Source organism: Microtus pennsylvanicus, chromosome 15 (genome assembly GCF_037038515.1).
Source record: "Microtus pennsylvanicus isolate mMicPen1 chromosome 15, mMicPen1.hap1, whole genome shotgun sequence".
NCBI classification, from domain to species: domain Eukaryota; kingdom Metazoa; phylum Chordata; class Mammalia; order Rodentia; family Cricetidae; genus Microtus; species Microtus pennsylvanicus.
Genome location: NC_134593.1, coordinates 30168628 through 30187346, shown reverse-complemented (window position 1 = coordinate 30187346; position 18719 = coordinate 30168628). Strand labels below are relative to the sequence as shown.

At 51.5% G+C, this 18719-nt stretch overlaps 1 protein-coding gene across 2 annotated transcripts in view; it reads right to left on the bottom strand.

Annotated features, from left to right (window-relative positions):
- Positions 1-15497, bottom strand: part of Gfra2 (GDNF family receptor alpha 2) — a 97783-nt gene extending 82286 nt beyond the window's left edge. Inside the window, exons 1-4 of one of the 2 annotated variants that reach the window (XM_075949528.1) lie at positions 15322-15497; positions 13638-14086; positions 8458-8772; positions 2719-2802 (exon numbers count right to left, since the gene is read on the bottom strand). In XM_075949528.1, coding sequence (XP_075805643.1) covers positions 2719-2802; positions 8458-8772; positions 13638-13677 — 439 coding nt within the window. In that variant the 5' untranslated portion in view covers positions 13678-14086; positions 15322-15497. Of the gene's footprint in view, positions 1-2718; positions 2803-8457; positions 8773-13637; positions 14388-15321 lie in introns of those variants that run through there. The other variant, XM_075949529.1, reaches the window with a different exon arrangement.
- Between the last annotated feature and the right edge of the window lie 3222 nt (positions 15498-18719).

The window sequence follows — 18719 nt, the reverse complement described above, 5'->3', positions numbered from 1 at the left end:
CTACTTCTACCATCCCTAATCACCACCAGGACCCAAGACCATGTCCAGATGACCACTCTCTGGCTACTATAGTTTGAGTACTTGTTTATTTTGTTGTATTGAGATGGAGTCTTATTCTAGGATGTCCTCAAACTTACTATATAGAGCAGGCTGACCTCCAACTAGCAATTCTCCTGCTTCTGTCTTCTAAGTGTTAGGATTAAAGGCATTTACCATTCTGCCTAACTCTATAGTTTTAACCTAAATGGCCCCAAATGTTCATCTATGAAGGACTTGGGCCCCAGGTTGGCACTATGAGAAGGAGTTGAAACTTTAGGAAGTAGGACCTAGTGCAAGGTCTTTAGATTACTAAGAGTGTGTCCTCAAAGGGACTATGGAGTCCTGATCTCTTTCTCTTCTTCTGTTTCATTTCCCAGATACGAAGTGAGAAGTTTGGCTCTATACCACAGGCATTACAAGATACTGCCACGGGTGCCCAGTAGTGAGTGAACCAATCCTGAACTAAAGCCTCAGACCCTGGGAGTCAGAGTGAGCCTTTCTTCTGTAAGCTAATGACATTGAGTGTCTTGTATAGTAACAGAACCCAACCAACACACTGGCCAATATTTCCCTTCTTGTGAGAGTCTAGGATCTCTTCCACCAGGAACACATACCCCAACCCTCAGCCAGGGTCATCTTAAGGAGGCATATTCCGTGGAAAGGAAGGTATCTTGTCAAAGTAGCAATCTGGTCTTCCAAGTGCCCGAAAATAAACAGACATTCAAAGCAGCCATCCAAAACTAAAGGCCATCCAAACCTCAACCCTGTGACACAAACTTTATTTCTTGGTACTTAATTTCTCTACCTGAAGGAATTAGTCTTCCCTCCTTCGAGGGATGATAATAACAGAACATATTTGACAAGCATTCTCCTAGAGACTAGGAAGGCTTTTGGCTCACACTTTGAAACTGTGCTTCTTAACAAGCCCCACAGGGGACACTTGGCAGTGTCTAAAGACATTGGTGCTGTTCACACCTTGGGAATGTGTAAGTGCATCTAGAAACAACTCTGGGGACAATACTTAACATTCCACAATGCAAAAAAAAGAAAAAATGCTGATAAAGCCAAGGTGTCCCCATTGCTGCTATTAAGAACCAGGATTCAGAGCAATAGGAGTCTTAGACTGTTCCAAAGCCTGGGACCCAGATCCCTGTACTCAGACTCAGAGAACAAGCTTCAGGCTGGCCACTGGAGCCTGTAAGAGCTGACCACACATGGGGGTGGGGCGTGGGGAACAGAGAGAAAGTAAAAGATGGGGAATGCTGGCCCCCGTGCCTCCTAAATGCAGGAAGGAAGAACGAGAAGAAAGGGTCACAAACCTCATCTAGTTTTTTTTCTAATGTTTTTAATGTATATGTGTATGCATGGACATTTGTGCATGTACAGGTATGTGCATGTTTGTTCATCTTCGTACCGAGGCCAGAGGATAACCTTAGACATTATCCTCAAGTATCCAATCCACCTTCTTGGGGATGGGGTCTCTTTCTGGCCCAGAGATCACCAATTAGTCTAGGGTGGCAGGTCAGCAAGCCCCAGGGATCCTCCTGCCTCCACCCCTCCAGCCCTGGGGGTTACAAGTTTACACCACCATGCTCAGCTTTCTTACATGGGTGCTGGGAACCAAATACAGATCTTCACGCTTGCAAAGCAAGTGCTTGACAAGCTAAATCACTCCTCTTACCCTCATTTGGCTCTCAAGCACACACTCAATAGGCAAAGCAAGAGCCCAGCATGGTCTTTCTCATTCCTCAAGGAATCACCCAGGAGCAGGTGATTCCTACCTCAGACACCTCTCTGGTAGCTCAAGCAGTGGAAAGAAAACCCAGAACAGCCTGGGAAGCGGCGACACTGATATAGCTGGGGACCCCTCGTCTCGTTAAGGACCAAGCATGTTCAGTATTTCAGAGAGTCACTGGATTGGGGATATTTGCATATCCATAAATGAGATATCATAGAGATGGGACTCACACACAAAACTGGTTTGTTTCCTGCATACTTGATGCACACAGCCTGAAGAGAATCTTACACAATACTTTCAGTAACCCACTTTTTCACTTTGCCCCATCACATAAGGTCAGTTGTAGGGTTTACCCCTGTGGTACCATCTCGGTACTCAGTGTAGTCTAAAATTTATAGCAATGTTGGATTTGGATGTCTAGGATGAAAGAGCCTACATCTATACCAGCAAACATGACCAGTATTTCCAGAACATACCCAAGAACCCTTCAACATGGTATGTGATTTACAATCCACTGACTCACTACTAACCCAAACAGATAGGGGCTTCTTCACTCACAAGTGAGGAAATTAAGGCACAAAGAGATTGGTAAACAACTTGACCAGAGAAAGTGCCAAACAGAAGATCCAGAGAAGCAGAAAGCTAAACACAGATGAGATTGGTGACAAAATATCAGAGTGGCACCAGGTTTCAGATTCAAGATCTATCCATGACCATCAAGGAGCCAGGCAAATGCTTAGCACCAGGCACTACTGAAGGAGGAAGGCCGGGTGGCTTCCTCAAAGCCAGGAGCCAAGGCTCAAAAATGGTAAGGAGCAGGCAGGGGAAGAGTGGAGTCAACAGAAGACCAGGAAAGACACCTGAGTCCAAGAGATGAATGACCCATGCCACAGGGATGAGAGGGGGGAAAAACAAGCCAAGCACCAGCAAGGATCACTTACCTGAGAAGATTGAAGCAAGCCTGAAGATGTCAGAGAGGCGCGAGGTCACGGGTTCATAGGGGGAAGCTTCATAGAACTCCTCACCTGGAAGAGAGGTGGGGCATGAGACACAGGCTCCTCCTCTCCGGTAAAGCCCTCCCATCAGACAACAACCCTACCTAAAAAACTTCCACCAACACACCCCAGGGGCATCTAGGATGTGAGAGAGGCCAGCCCTTGCCAAATTGGAAAATGCTGTGCAGGCAAGTTAGAGGTGAAAGTTCAGTGTGTCGAGATGAGCTATTTCTCACCAATCAGAGCAGGTGTGACTGCCTGACACATGTCCCTGCAGAACTTACCCTCTTTAAAGGAGTCTAGGAGGAATAATAGCCTTTGGAAGGTCAAGGGCAAACCACAAAATCTGGAGACAGGGGCCCTACTAAAACTTTTAGCCCAACTTCCCTGTTTCACAAGAGAAGGCTCTTGGGTAGCTGGGCAGTGTAGCCCTGGGAGTTGAAGTCTCACACAGCTTCGAGTGGCAGATCCAGGGCTCAGGGATCTCCTGGAGACCACACTCATAAGTTTCCCTTTGCCTCACATCATGTCACCAGAAAGAGTCTAGCTAGGGAGATTAAAAGTCACCAGGTGAAGGGTTTGACCCCATACGCCTATTTCCCCAAACCCTCTCCACTACCTGTTATCCCTGTGCCTCCTCAGAGTTTCAAGGTACAGAGTTTCAAGAGGCTTGCAGTAGAAAAGCAAATAAATGGCAGGAAATAAATGGCCCAGGATGCCCAGGAGACCCCCACCACATTATCAAGAATCCCATACCCTCTGCGGACACCTTGCGAGAAAGGAAATATTCTCGGGAGACCTGACCAGTGAGGAGAAATCAATGCAAACTCACTCAGACTGAGTGTGTGGTGATAGGGAGGGGCAGACAGGGGGTGACCCACAGCCTCACCCATTGATTTCCTATCCAGCAGGGCCTGGCATCACCGGCAGGCACCCTTGCCTACAGAGAGCTCGGGTGAGCAGCATCTGTGAAGGATGCCCCTGGAAGAGGGAGCAGAGACTGCCTCTATAAAAGGTACCTTCATCTGGCCCAAGAGGCCACAGAGAACCAGGACTAGAGATCCAGCTAGCCCTGGGATGCTCCATAGCCACTGAGTGCCTTCCTCATTAGAGAAGGTACCTGCAAGCTTGGGTCAAGATACCCAAAGCACAGGGAAGAAGCTCATGCCCTCCCATTCACAGGAGTTCTAGCCTGCATTTTGCCAGAAAATGCTGTGCACCAGGCAGCACCCAGAACACACAGTCTGTGTCCCGCTAGGATCCGCTCACAGCTTCATCCATTGCCTCTCATGGTCTAAGTACCCTCCAATCCACCCACTGAAGCTTAACTTACTCCCTCCCAGGAGACTCCCAGGAGTTGGGCCCCAGGCATTGCCACATATTAAAGACAAACAATGTAAGAGCTTGGGAATTGCTGTTATGATAAAAAAAAAATAATAATAAAGTTGCATTGCACTTTCTACATGCCCATAGCCCCAAGCATACTTCACACACACTAACTTACTCTCTTCTTCACTGCTCTGTGAGCTAGGCACTATTGCTCCCCTAATAGTGCTGACAAGGAGCAAGGAGCACAAGAGAAGTCACGTGCTCCAAAGTGCCTTGGCTTCATTGCCTAGTAAGCTACAGAGCCCAACTTTAGTCTTAGGGTGATGGTACTAGGGTACAAGGCCCTCTCATGTTATGACACTCTCCCAAGTATCATGTGGCTTTTCAAAAGGCTCCTTGGTTAGAGCACTGTTACCAGTGCGCTGTTCCCCAGCGCTGCCCAACTGCCCCCTTGCCTGCCTTTGGGAAACACAGCCTTCGGTCTGGTTGTAGGACAGCCCACGCCACTGGCTAGCCAGGGGTCCTCCCTTTCTAAGCCCCCTGTCATTTAAATGGTCTGTCCCTGAAGCTGGAGCACCAGGAACTATCAAGCCTGGGCCACTGAAGCCCGATCCAGGTATCTGGGAACTGATACCTGTGGTGGCCCTTTGCTCTTCATGGTCTAGAGATCGGGGACTCTGAATTTCAGAGTCACCTTCGGAGCAGCATTGGTGACATCCCCACTGTGGCCATACATGGTTGTAGTGACAGGAAAAGAAGAGACCCCCACACCTATTTCCCAGCCACAGAATCACCCTCAGCCCAGTCAAAAGGAACTTGAATATGGTGTAAGGACCCTGGATTCAGCCACCAGCTTGCTATGTGACCTGGACAGTCATTCTACCCCTGTGACTCAGTTTTCCCTACAAACAGGGCTAATGGGTTACAGTCCTGACTCCCTAAACTCCATAGCTACCTCTTGAGAGGCCATATGCCTGTCACACTGGTTTACCTTCCTCCAGGGCCACCTCAGCTCCTGCTGCAGGTGTGGGGTCCTGGAGTTGGGTAGAGGAATCAAAGACATGGGCAAGTTCCACCCACCTCAGGGTCAGAGGGAAACCAAGAATCGGAGGAAGGTCCCATGTCGTCCCTCCCCATCATCTCTCCTCTCTCAGTGTGGTTTGTCCTCCCAGGCCCAGCGCAGCTACTAAGTATTATTAAGGTGTATGGAGAAGGTACCTACAGCCTCCCCAGGGAAACGGCTCAACCTTACAATGAATTATTAACTCTCAGGCAGACCTTAACCCTCACAGGGATATAACCTCCTGCTCAAAGGCCTCCTGGCTTCTCCTGATGAATCCTGAACAGTAAATCTCCAGCCCTGAGACCTAGGAGAAGAAGCAGCCTCTTAGAGAGAAGAGGCAAGCGTCCGCAGAAAGAGGCAAGCTGGGATGCTTTTCTGGAACTCTCCCATGGCAAGCATAGGCTCTACAGTCTCCATGGGGCCAGCACCCTCTGAGGCCTACAGTGGTGTTAACAGGTGGTTGCTAAGTGAATAAACTCAGGAGTCCCCTCCAGACATGGCCCCAGAGATAGCTATGCGCAGGGAGGTGTTCCAAGCCCAAAGGGCCCTTGAATATCCCATGGCATTGACAAATGAATACACACAGCATCATGCTCACCGCTGCCACAGAGACATCTCCCTCCTCCTGCTTCTGATCACAGGCTGTCCTGCACACAGGCATACCTATGCCAAAGGGAGCCCCCAAGGTGATGAGACGGCTCCTGCTAAGTCAGTTCTATTGCTTCCCCTATTTGTTGCTCTGCAGCCAAGCGGGCCCACCTCTGCCAGCTGTCTGAAGACCTAAGTTCAGTCCCCGCTGGCTCACAACTGTCTGTAGCTCTCAACTCCAGAGAATCCTACGTCTCTGGCTTCCGTGGGCACCTGCACTCATGTGCTCAGAAACCTCAAGCAGACACACACACACACACACACACATACATAGTTAAAATAATAAAAATAAATGCTTTTCAAAAGCTCTGAACTCAGAAATGAAAGGCAAAGCTATCCACTTCCAGAAGCAGGAGGCTTCATGGCGTGCAAGCCAGAGGCAGACTACTAGGTATACAGTTCCTCATGTCGTGTATGGAGAAGCACCTGTGTGTTAGGACAGCCTTGCCTTCCTGGGTGCTAGAGAGAAGAGGCCACCTAAGGCCTAGGGAATCACTGTTCTTGATGGCAGTGATACAATTATTAAGTGTATGAGCTTCCTAGCCATATGTTCAGAGCATATCTGAGCCATCTTGGTGACAATTAGGGACCCCTCTCTCTTAAGACTCTACTGTTGTAGCTGGGCTCCTCCCTCCTTTCACCCTTCCCTTCTGGTATTCTACAAGGGAACTCTTCTCTCATCTTAGGCTACTGAGCCACTTCTGTCCCTAGTCCCACCCCTGTCCTCACTCCCAGAGGCACAAATGCACAGAGAACCTTCCTGTTGTCTTCCCCCTGCCTCTCCATCACTCCTAACTTCCTTTGGGGTTTAGACAGCCCCACCTTCTCTCACCTTTAAAAGAGAAAATAGGTCGTCCCTCTGTTCTCCACACACACACACACACACAGAGAAAATAACTTCTGGAAGAAGTTATCCACATTCATCATGTCCAATCCTCTGCCTCCACTCACTCCCTAACCAGGGCTCTGTTCCCAGAAGCCACCTAGGAGGCTTACCCAAGGGGCATCAGGGATATCTCAAGTCTTTCTCCTGCTTGACCTGAAATGTGTGAGCTATTGAGAGTCTTCTGTTTCCTTGGTGGTCCTCCCAATCCTCTTCCAGAACCTTCTCAAGCACCTGTGCACATCCCCTCCCCTCATCTGCCCTTTAGAGACAGCAGGCCAGGACCTCTTTCACTGTCCTCATTTTGGGACTGCACCCCTGTCTTAGCTCCAGCTTCTAAACAAAGGCTCATGGACACTCTAGAATCTCTCTAGAATCACATCCTTCCCTGAACTCCATACCTGCATGCCTACAGGGCTTGACCAATGACAGATGGGGAGCCCCAGAGCAAGACCACACCCCCTGCCTTCTTCTACTCAAAGCCTTGGCAGGCACAGGAAACTGGGGGTCTTCCTTGGCCACTCTTTCCCTCCCCATCTCCCAGGCAGTAGTTGACAAAACCTGTTGATTCTACCTTGTTCAGAAGCGTGCACATCCATTTTTCCTTGGTTGCCCTGTCCTGTTCCTGCCATTGTCCCTGCCTGGGGTCACAGTCTCTCCAACCGACTGTCTTCCCTAGAACTCCATGGACATTCTTTTGGAGTGTCAATCTGATCACCTCCCTGGAAATCTGAATTAAAACCATTCAAGTTTCCCGTTGCCCAGCAGATCTTTTTCCTCCTAGCCCCCAGCCCTTCCGATAACAATGGAAGTAACATTGTCCAGTTACTTCCAGTTCTTCTTGAAGATTCAACTCTCAGGCCTGACCCTAACATGCTTCTCCCTCCACCTGCCCACTCTTAGTATGTCCTTCACCTGGGTGGTGACTCCATCCCAGCCTTGAGACAGCATCTTCCCAGATGCTTTAGGTTTTTTAACAAGGGCTTAACCGCCCCTCTGAGGCATTTCTACTACGCCCTGGACCTTTCCACAGCAACACTTAGGCCTTCAAATGGCAAGTTCCCCCTTTCTTATTGCACTCCATCCCAGGCAAAGGCAACCCCTGATTCCTGACTATTCCAGTAGCACCAAGCAACAATGCCCTCTCAATACATGCTTGCGGAATTAGTAAATGAACATCTGGCCGAGGTGACCAATCATCCTGAAGTGTGTGCAGCTCTCAAGGTCCTGTCTAGACTGAGGAGTATCGAGGAGGTGTCACTGGGGGAGGGACTCCCAGGTTCTGTCTTGGGCAGGCTTGAGGAGAGCTTGCCTAGAGACATGGGACCTGTTGCTCATGTTCCATCCTGAGCTCCTAAGGTCTGTATAAAATACCTAGGTCAGCCATTAGATCCTGGGACCACGTGAAGAGAGCAAGTTTCTGGGCTCAATTCCCTGCGAAAGAGCATCAGAGTGGCAGGGGCTGGTACCTCCTGCTCTCTATCTGCCTGGTGCTTCTTCCCTCTCCTGGGCACAACTTCTGCTGCCCTTACTTGCATCCCGCCATCCAGCTCATCCTCCATCTGTGTCATTTCCCTTCCTCTACCGCCATTGTCCTCCTAGGAGGGGTCCTTACTTCCTCTCGATTCTAGCTTCTCTTACGGACTTGTCAAACAGGGAGCAGATCCTGTCACCTTTCTACCAAGCCCTCCCTTCTGTACCCCTGGCTGGATTCATCCTCTTCCCTACCACCACCCTTCCTCAGGGCCCAAGCCAGGCTTACCCTCGGTCAGCCCCAGATGGATGCTCCAGTAGATCTGCAGACACTGCAGCTCCTTCTTCATGCCCCGCTTGCAGCGGCAGTCATACAGCGGGCTTTCCTGCAAGACCTCCAGGGCCGCCTGGCATTCCTTATTGGCCAGCATGGTATTGCGATCCCGGCCCGCCAGGCACTGCCGAAGGGTGCGGTACCTGGAGCTGCAGTTGGATTCAGCCGCACACAGCTCATTGGCCCGGACACAGTCCACTGGGGGGCGCCAGCCGTGGAGCTCAGAGCCCTGCAGGGAGGAAGGGCTGGCCAAAGAGCGGAGGGTTTCGTCTGGGTAGTGGGGAGGGAAGACAAGCATGAATGAGGGCTACCACAGTCTCCGACCCCAAGGCAGGCTTAAGGCTTGAAGGAACTTCTCACCCACTTTTGTACCAAAGTACACAGAGATTAAGGTCAACTCAGACCCAACCTAGTCAGCCATGTTCCCCTACAGTCATGGTTCATATTCATTTCTTCTGAGCACAGTCCTAGGCAGTGGCCTTCACTGAAAACTGCAGGTAGGCTAAGACGCCGGTAGTCCAGACAGAATGCCATGCCCTCAACAAGGAATGGTAGGGTTTATACAGCGTGACCTCACTGCATCTCCCAACGTTCAAACCTTGGCTCCATCCAAGGCCTTGGTTTGAAGGCACTGAAAGTCAGGTAGCCTTCAGAGACCGTCTGAGCCTTCGAGAGACCCAAGAATCAAGCCTCGCCATCACATTTCAGGGACACTCAGGTCCAAAGAAGGGAAACAACTCAAGGTTGCACACAGAGAAGCAAAGCCCTCCAGCCCTTCGTCTCATCATTCCACTGTTGCTAGGATCTTAGAAGACAACCAGAAACAAGCCTAACCCTGCGGTCCAGGAGGCCCAGGAGGAGGAAAAGGAGACACCCTTTAGGCCTTGCTTTTCCGTATTTGCCAACTTCATTCCAGACAGTGGCCTGACCAAGTGGCTGCATAGCCAAGTTCCACCCCAGCCTCCTGCGAAAGAGAAGGCATTAGGCAAAGCACAGAAGCAAACCTGCTCTCCTTGGTGTGCAGGCCCTATCAGGACTTGCCTCCCCCACCTCCATCTCTCAACTCCTCTTGCTTCCTGTCTCCCAAGGGCTCTGTTCTCAGCAGACCTCATCAACTCATCACCTTTTCCCTTCTCCTCCCCTTTCCTTCCTTTCCTCCCTATCCTACTCTGAAATTCCTCTCTCCCTCTTTTTTAATTCCTTCCAAAAGAAAAATAATAAATCAATTACAGAAAAGAAAACACTCCCCTCCTTTGGGTCCTGCCTTCCAGCCTGAGCTGGCTTTAACCCACCCTTCTTATCTGCTTCCCACAGTACCCTCAGAAGGGAGGGGTTTGAAGAGTGGACATGAAGGGCAGAGAAGAAGCTGGTCAGACCCTTTTAAACCTAAGCTCCCAAAATGGTTTCCTCCGGATATAGACGACATCTTCTGTCTCTATGTCCTTCCTTAACTCCTAACTTCAGACCCTGCCCCCCACCAAATAAAAAACGCCATACCACTGCTACAGCAAAGACTGCCTTCTGCAAGACCCAAAGAATAATTTTTGAGAGGTGTCCTCTACTCCCTCCCACTCCAAAACAGAATAAAATTCTAGGCCATTAGTCCCTTCCTCAGAATACCGCAGAATCCCCCACCCCTTTCTTGCCCAGCCACTCTCAGGCCTTCTCCCTAGGAGGCCCTGCTCACGGGGGAGCTACTGCAGGGAGACAGCGACACCTACAGGTAGAGCTGCACGCAGCAAGCCTGTCACTCCCCAGAGCCCCTGGTGGGGGGAAATCATTCCCAGAGAGCCTTAGGCCTTTCCCCACAAGGAAACAGCAAAGGAGATGAAGGGGAGCTGGACTCCCGATGGAGGAGGCTCCAGTTAGAGCAAAGGAAGATTTCTTCTCTCCTGACCATAATCCTGCCTCAGAACAGAAAGAGCTGAAGAATGTAACCACTCCGAGACAAAACAAGAGGTAGAAACCTGTACTGAGTAGGAGTTATGGGAAGCAAGGTCGGCGGGCCCAGGCACTAGTCTTGGATGTGTCCTCCACGAAAGCTGAGGTAGCAGCTTTCTTTCTAGGCTTCAGCAGATTCCAACGTTGCTTTGCAGGACTCTAGTGCCTCTGGGCGGCCCAGGAGCAGCTGAACCACCACACCCCAACCCCATCCTCCCCCCCCCCCAACTTGCACCTGTCTGCCTCTCTCAGCCAGTCCTGAGCTTCCACTGACTTCATCCTACAGATTCAGAAAGAGGTAGGTCCACCTTCCACCTGACTGAGCTAGAGGCTGGACTGTCTGAGGGGGCTTAGAATGGACATACAGACATTCAGAGCTTTCTACTGGCTCAGAATTCACACTTGTTTAAAGTCAGCCTAGAAGCTCCAGAGAGTGCAGCAATAAAGCAACTCACTCTGCCTGCCCTGCAACTGAGCCCAGAGCCCCCAGGATGCCCTGAACACAAGTCTCTGTTGGCTCCCGGGCCAGTATCAAGAGACTTCCCATCCTGTCAACTGGTGTTTGTGATATGCTCTGCAAAGGACCAGGACATGGTTTCACCGACTGTCCTAATCTCTGGGACTCAGCTTCAAAGCTCCCAGAAGCAGCCATGCCCGGACAGAGAAAGGGACTCACAGCAGCCAGGATTCGCTAGCCAAGAATCCAGAAAAGTCTAGCTTCCTGGCCTGAAGGAAGGAAACTTGGGTCTATAGAGAGTAGGTACTGTGGAACAGTTCCAGGGAGCACAGGGAAGGGGGGGTCCAGATTGCTGTCCTGCATCCAGTGTCCCCTCAAGAGCCAGATGCATGTGCTAGAATGCCACCGGGGATGGGCCCTCTGCCCACCGGGTCCCCATCATTTTCTACACTGCATTCTCTCCGTGTGTGCCAACACTGGAAATGTGAATGGCTGGGCTAAAAGGCCCTTTCTCTCCACTCTAGTCCTCTGACACTAGATCTCACTCAGAGCCTTTGAAAAGGCATCTGAAGGCCCTCGCTGGGACGGGGGACACTCTTCACCATGGCCCCAGCCAAGCCATTGACTTGAGAAGAAACCTCCATTCTGAATTGGCTTTCCAACTGGTTCCCAACTATAGTCTTCTAGGCAGGGAAAGGGCCATTGGATTTAGGTTTCTTTCACAGCACTCCATCCTATCAGAGCCTTTCAGAATCCCACGGTCTGTCATTGAGTTGAGCCTTTACCCAGCTTTGGAGAGGGACATCTCAAGGGAGAGGGGACTGAAGAGTCATGACCCAAGGAGATGCCAGGCAACCCTGCCCCCTCCCACGATGGTAGACATCTCTGCTATGTGTTCATACTCCACACACATGCCTTCACACACGCGTACACACCCATTATGTGCAGGATGTCCAGAGCCACTTCTGTGGAGAGCTGCCTCCTCAGCTAGGAACACCCCATGTGCAACTTGACATCTGATACTGGAGGGGGCTGTTCTCCTCTACTGATGGCCCTCAGAGAGGACCCCTACACTGGAAAGCATGAACCCTTGATGGTGGTGGGGTACAATTCAATAGCAGGTAATCTGGCAGGTTTTGCCTGAAATGCGATTTTCTTTTCTTCTTGGCTCTGAGCATTCTGGGCCCCAGAAAGCTGTGTTGTCAGACCATCAATGAAGAAAAAGGTCAAATTTTGTGACAGTTCGTTCAGAATGAGCGGCCACTTCCCTAAGGCTGCTGGAAAGGGTGGCAGGGTGAAAATGAGCCCAGAACATCTCCTACCCTCAGACTCTGTCCCTCCTACCCCACAGGGTTACTGCAAGCCTGGTGAAGGCCACACCCCGGGGCAGGGCCACATCCCCTGAGAATGCATTGCTGGGAGGTGGCAAGTCTGTGAGCAAGGGAAGGGCCCAGGATACAGCCAACACTGGCTCTACCAGACTACAAATGCGCAGGACCAATCTGGAGGGCACTTCTTAGACCATGCACATCTTCCATAACCTCCCTGTCTGGGTTTTCCATAACCCTTGCTGCTGGAGGTAAAGATGATCCCCTGATCCTTGCTTGGTATTCTAGATCACTCTGGACTACCAGCAAGCCATGACCCCAAGAAAGCACCTGCACAGATCTCTCTCTCTCTCTCTCTCTCTCTCTCTCTCTCTCTCTCTCTCTCTCTCTCTCTCTCTCTCTCAGAATCCACACACAGCCTTGTAAACATCTTTTCTTCGCCTGTGCAAGAGGAAATCTCTATCTATCCCAAGAAGCTGAGATTTTACAAAGTATAAGGGGAAGGGGGAGGCTGTGCTGGAGCTGAGAGCAGTGGGGCAGCCACTCCTCCCTGTCACAGACAAGGGGACTTACTGGATGAACAGTAAGTGGTCTTTGTTAAGCTCTGCCCCCCCCCCCCTTTGCATACATTCACCACTCCATCTTCTTCCCAAGGAGCAAACTTTGGCCTCCTCCCCTCCTGTTTCCCCACGCCCCTAGCTTCAAGCCCCAGGGAGGTTGCTCTGAAGGCCTTGAACACCGCTTTGCAAGCCTGCTCTCTGCCTACCGTCTGGCTTGGGTATAGGTGGAAAAAGGAGGCATTGGGTAGGAAGAAACTTGCAAAGTGCTCCAGAGAGTGAGGAAATAGGGTGCTTTCCTGAGGCTGATTGGCAAGTGGGAGGTGACTACAAGGGCTCCCCGTGAGCGTCCAAACCAGGACCTCCTGCAGAAATCCAGTGACTCAGAAGGCAACCAGGAAAGGAGGGGCTGGCGTGCTAGCTCCCAGACAGCCTTTCCTCTCCCTCCTTTCTTCCACGCTAAGAGTTGCAATTTTTTTCTTCCTAAGTTGCTGCAAATTGAACCCGTTATTTTGAGGGAAATGAGCGTTATCACCGCCTGCAAGTAAGCGTATGTGCGCGCGCGGCGGCGCGTGAGTCCGTGCGGAGATGGTTTGAATGTTGGAAGTCTCCTTCTCAGTCCTCCGCGCAACCAGCCAGCTACCGCACGGCTCCCTCGTTCAGAGCCTCCCCAGAGCCTCCCCCTGCCCGGAGCCCCGGCCCTGTCTCCCAGCACGGCGGCGCTCTCCCGGTGTCTCCCGTGGCGCCCTGCTCGCAACCGCCAACCCCACCCCCGCGTGCCCAGCTTCCAGGGGGCGCCTGAACGCGCGCAACCCGGTGTGGCCCCCAGACTCGCCACCTGCAGGTACTCACCTAAAAAGAAGAAGAGGCAGAAGGCGTTTGCCAAGATCATGTTAAATAAATCCCACAGTTTTGTGTGCGTGTGTCTTTCTCCCTTAGGTTTAAAAAATAAAAATAAAATAACAACGATAATAATAACCGCCAAGCAATGATAATGACCCCCAAATCCAATGCGGAGATCCCGAGCCGGCTGTAGATCCCGAGTCCTGGGGTTCTCGCTGCTGGTTGCAGGGGGTGGGGTGGGAGGCGGGCGGTGGGCTGCCTCTCGACGTCCCCCTTGCCACTGAAATCAAACACACGTAGCTATGTGTCTGGCTGCCTTCTAAGCCAACAGACTGGTCCTGAGGTCAGCCCAGCCCTCCGCACGTCCGGGAAGGCGTGAGTCCCCGCGGGTCCAATTCCCCTGCACTTCCCAGGAGGGGACTGGAGAGGTGGGGGCGAGGAGATCTAAAAGTGAAGGGCTGGAAGAAAGCAGCGAGGAAGGGGGTCAGAATAAATGCAAATAAGAAAGAAATCCACCGACGGATAAGGAGCAATCCAGTAGGAGCTTCTAGGATGGGAGACCAGAGTCGCTTCTTTGGCACCAAGACGAAGAAAAAGATTCAAAAAAAAAAAAATCTTCTCCAGCTAACCCTTGCTCGACTCACTTTTTTCTAATGGAATTCCAGTACCGGGGTGCCTGTGCTTGCGTGTGTCTTTCTCGACTCCCTCCCTCTGCTCTCCCTCGCTCTCGCTCTTTGCTCTCGATCTCCACTCTCCCTCGCTTGCCTCTCCCTCCCTACTCCCTCTCTCTCTCTGCTCCTCCCTCCGCCCGCTCCCTCCCCCTTCACGGCTCCCTCGCCAAGGCTCTCACGCCTCGCCCCACTCCTCTGCCCCGGGCTCGGCGCTCCGGCTCCCTGGCGGCAGGCGACTCGGAGCGCGGGAGCGCGGTGGAGCAGCGACACTCTGCCGCAGCCGTGGAGGAGACTCAGCGGTGGTAGCAGCAGCAACGCAGCGGTGGCGCTGGCGCCAGGGAACTCTGGCCTAGGGGTGAGCTCCACCGCTGGCTCCCTCCGCTCAGCTGCCCACCATCCTGGGACCAGCCTGCCGCCTTGGCCAGAAACCGATTGGATCCCCGGGCTAGTGTCCATGCTCAAACCGACAAAGCCCATGCAGCCTCCACGCCCCCTCCTTCCATGAAATTTCTCGTCCCTCCTAGATGAGGGTTTGTGCCCACCGAGTGCCACTGCCCCTGCACTGGACCCCGAGGGCCATGAGATCTTGGACGCCTGGGAAAGCTGAGAGACGCTAGGGGACACTGAGTCCCGGGTGCGGGAGCCATCCTGGATGCATGGGGGCAGGGCAGTAGAGGGAGCCCTGGCCTGGTGGAGGTCTGAAAGAGAGCATCACTCTGCGAGATGATGTATCCCTCGTGGGAAGCGGATCTAAGCAGCACCCCAAAGGCACAGGGTACCCAAAGACTCCCTGTAGGCCAGTCCTTCAAGCAGGAGAGCTGGAGAGTAGCCTGCAAGCCTGGGTCTAGCCCCGCGCTCCTGCACGAGTGTTCTGCCCGCGGAAGCTTGGGAACTTTCACCGCACACTGGCGCCTCTCTTGCCAAACCCCCCACCCCCAACACACACACACACACACACACACACACACACACACACACACACACACACACCAGCTTTGCAGCCATTCCAGACTTTTCTTTACCATGCCCTGGACCAGAAAAAAAAGGTTGTCTGGGCGTCCCAACCGCCTCCTCCCAGGCAAGTGAACCAGACGGAACCGTGCGGGAAGGATCCAGCCTGGATGCGCACTCCAACCTACTGGGGTGGCCCAAAACACAGAGCATCCAGGCCTCCACTTCCCACCTCCGCCCCCCACTCAGAGATAGCTTGGGCTCCCAGAGCGAGTCGGGAACTGTTGGCCCCTCCCCGCTACCCGCTCGGAGGCTGCCGGGGACTTCTCCCCAAGCCGAGAAGGGGACAATTGATCCATCTGTCTTTGGGCCCCCTCACCCCTCTGCTCACTGGCGTGTTTTAGTCACGGAATTTACAATAAAAGCCCAGAAGCACCGCCGAAAAAGAAGCGTTTGGCTGGGAATGGGTTGAAGGCGAAGTGAGGTTGCTGACGGAGGTGGCAGGGCAGCAAACAGACAGGCGGTGCACAAACCGCGGCGCCCTCAGGATCATACAACCCACGCACACTGAGCACCCTAATTCCATGTTCCTCTCTGACACACCCTCGGCTGCCCTAAATCGCTGGCTTTTGGCACCCCTGTGCCTTGCATGCGGCTCCTCGCACTCTGAGTGGCAGGGCCTGGTTTATAGGGTGTCTCCTCAACTTTCCACGCTGCCAAAAAAAAAAAATTAAGAAAAAAAAGCAATGAAAGGTGGTCAACATCCAAAACTTATTTGGGAGTGTCTTTTAAAATGCATTGTTAAATACCAGCGATAGAGTAGAGGAAGTGCTAGAAATCCATTTAGTGTGGAGAGGATCACTCACATAACCAGCAGTCTTGGCTGCTAGTGGGAAAGCTAGAGAGAGCAACTTCCATCTTGTGGATTTAGGCGGGCAAGCAGCTTTTCCCATGTGTGGGAAGCACCTAATAGGTGTCTCATCCAGCCCAAGGAAAACAATGATCCTAGACCCTACATGCAATAATACCACTGTGATGTCTGGGTAGTGGAGGGTTCCAGCAGAAAGTGAGCAATCGCCCAGTTCTGAAGCAACAGGCTTCTCTCTGTCCTTCCTCCGGGGTGATTCTGTTTTACAGAATGACCTCCCAAGGTCTCCTAGGTTCTTTCCAAAACTTGGGAAACTTACAGATCTGATGTCAGCCAGATGTTGGCAAGTATAGGTTAAAAGATAAGAAGCAGACAGCGGTGGCAGCGCACACCTTTAGTCCCAGCACTCAGAAGGCAGAGGCAGGGGGATCTCTGTGAGTTCGAGGCCAGCCTGGTCTACAAGAACTAGTTCTAGGATAGGCTCCAAAACTCTAATGAAACCCTGTCTCGAAAAACCAAAGAGAGAGAGAGAGAGAGGGAGAGGGAGAAGAAGGGAGAGGGAGAGGGAGAGAGAGAAGCAATATGAGTTATACCTCTAGGGACTCTTAGCTCAGAAGCCAAACGCTGGGAGCTTTGTCATTAAATAAATAAAGCCCTTTTCACTCACTCACCTACATCCAGAGCCTTCTGATGGTCCAGGCATTACCTACCTCCACTCATTTGTATCCCTTAAAGATCTCTCTTTCAAGTAGACCCTAGAGACTTTAAAATTACTGCTGAGCAGTCCTTCCTTTACTCAGACGGTATATATCGTACCTCCGTTTAGCTCTAGCTGAGTATAAGGAGGAAAGGGCTCCGAAACATCAATTTTGTCACCCGCCTATCGTTAAGTGTACTGAGAAAGCAGCAGAAGACAGCTAGGGATGAGCTCTACTGAGTTCCCATGGGAACAGGGATATGGAATTCTGATAGTAGGAGGTGAGCGACTTGAGATGCTTCAGGCCTTCCAGACCACCCAACCCTCACAGGGACAATGAGAAGCACTCACCGCCACCACTCTTTGGCTTGTGTGACTATGGGACATATTTACCTTGAACCCTCTTTCCTCCTATCTGCACCAAGATCCACCATCATCTTCCAGTGGCCAATCTAAATTACTGTTAGATAGAGCTCAATCCATTCACCAGGATCTACTGGGGAGAATGTATTAGGCATGGGGCAACTTAGTCCCTCTGAACCTTAATTATCTCACATGTAAAGTGGAGATGTTTCCTAAAAACAACTTTGTAAAAATTACGATACTGCCCACAAAGCCGCTGGTGGAGTGCCTGACTCACTTCTTCCCTCCTGGATCCAAACTGAGAATAAGGCTATAGGATCTAAGTGTAATGAGAAGCAGCGAGTAAAAAACAGCAAGGGTTCAAGAGAAATCGAGGGTGTTTTCTAGAAGATGGGAGCAGACCTTGCAGGAGGAAGTCATCGGAGACAGGGGTGGGGGGTGTGGTATCCTTTGAGAGATGACACTCTTAGATACCCTGTATCCTTTTCTGTTTCCATGGGCACCACCTCTCTGTACCTGTGCTTGAAGGATGCCGGAGCAGCCCCTGAACTCAGACTGAGCATCACAAGGTGCAGGGGGAGAGAAAGAGGGCATGTGAACCTGAATGCCTCTTCTTTGCCTGGTGGAGAAGATTTCTCTCCAAAGCAAGAGCACTAAGGAGTAAGAAGACACAGAGTAACCCACCCACATATAGGGCAGAATCTCTTCCTTTGGCATAAGGAAGAAAGCTCTGGGTTGCCTTTTCCTATAGATGGAAACCAACTAAGAGTTTAAAAAAAAATGGTGGCCCGCATCATGCTAAACACACCAGGAACCACAGAGGTGTGTTTCCACCACAGGACAGCAGCCCAACCCAGGACATTCACCGCCAGCCAACCAGAACAAACCTACCTGATATCTCATCGGTCCTCAGAACCTCACCAAAGACTGTGGGAATAGGACTGGGTGTCTCCCTCAGGGAAGCATTTAGAGATGGAGTTAGTCATGTCTTCGTGAAAAGAGAGGGAACAACCCAAAGGCAAAAAGAGAGGAAGAAAGAAAGTGACGCTGTATTTCAGAACAGGTGTCCAAAGGGATCTCACTGTTCATGGGAGCGAGACTCACTCTGGAGAGGTAAGCAAATTTGTCTAAGGACATTTCAGGTGTAAGAAATGTCCTTATGTGTGAGGTTGCTGTGATGGGGAAGGACTGAGACATCCAAGAGTTGAGAGGGACCAAGAGCACAAGTCAAAGAGGTCTGGTGGGAGGAGATCTAAAAGATCCAGTGGGGAGTGACACATACCAGAGGCTGTAGACTTGAACCTCTAGGAGCCACTAAAGGCATTGAGCGGGTATGTGCCATACACTGGTGTGATATGACAAGTGTATGAACCGTGGAGACGTTGGGGGGCACTTGTGACAGTGTCAGCCTGAGGTGAGGAGGGTCCTAACAGGAGATGGCAGAGGGCATGGAGAGGAGATGGCTGCCAGAGACAGGGCATTTCTAAAATGAATCAACAGGATGCTGGTGACAGCTTGAACACGATGAATGGGGGAAGGAA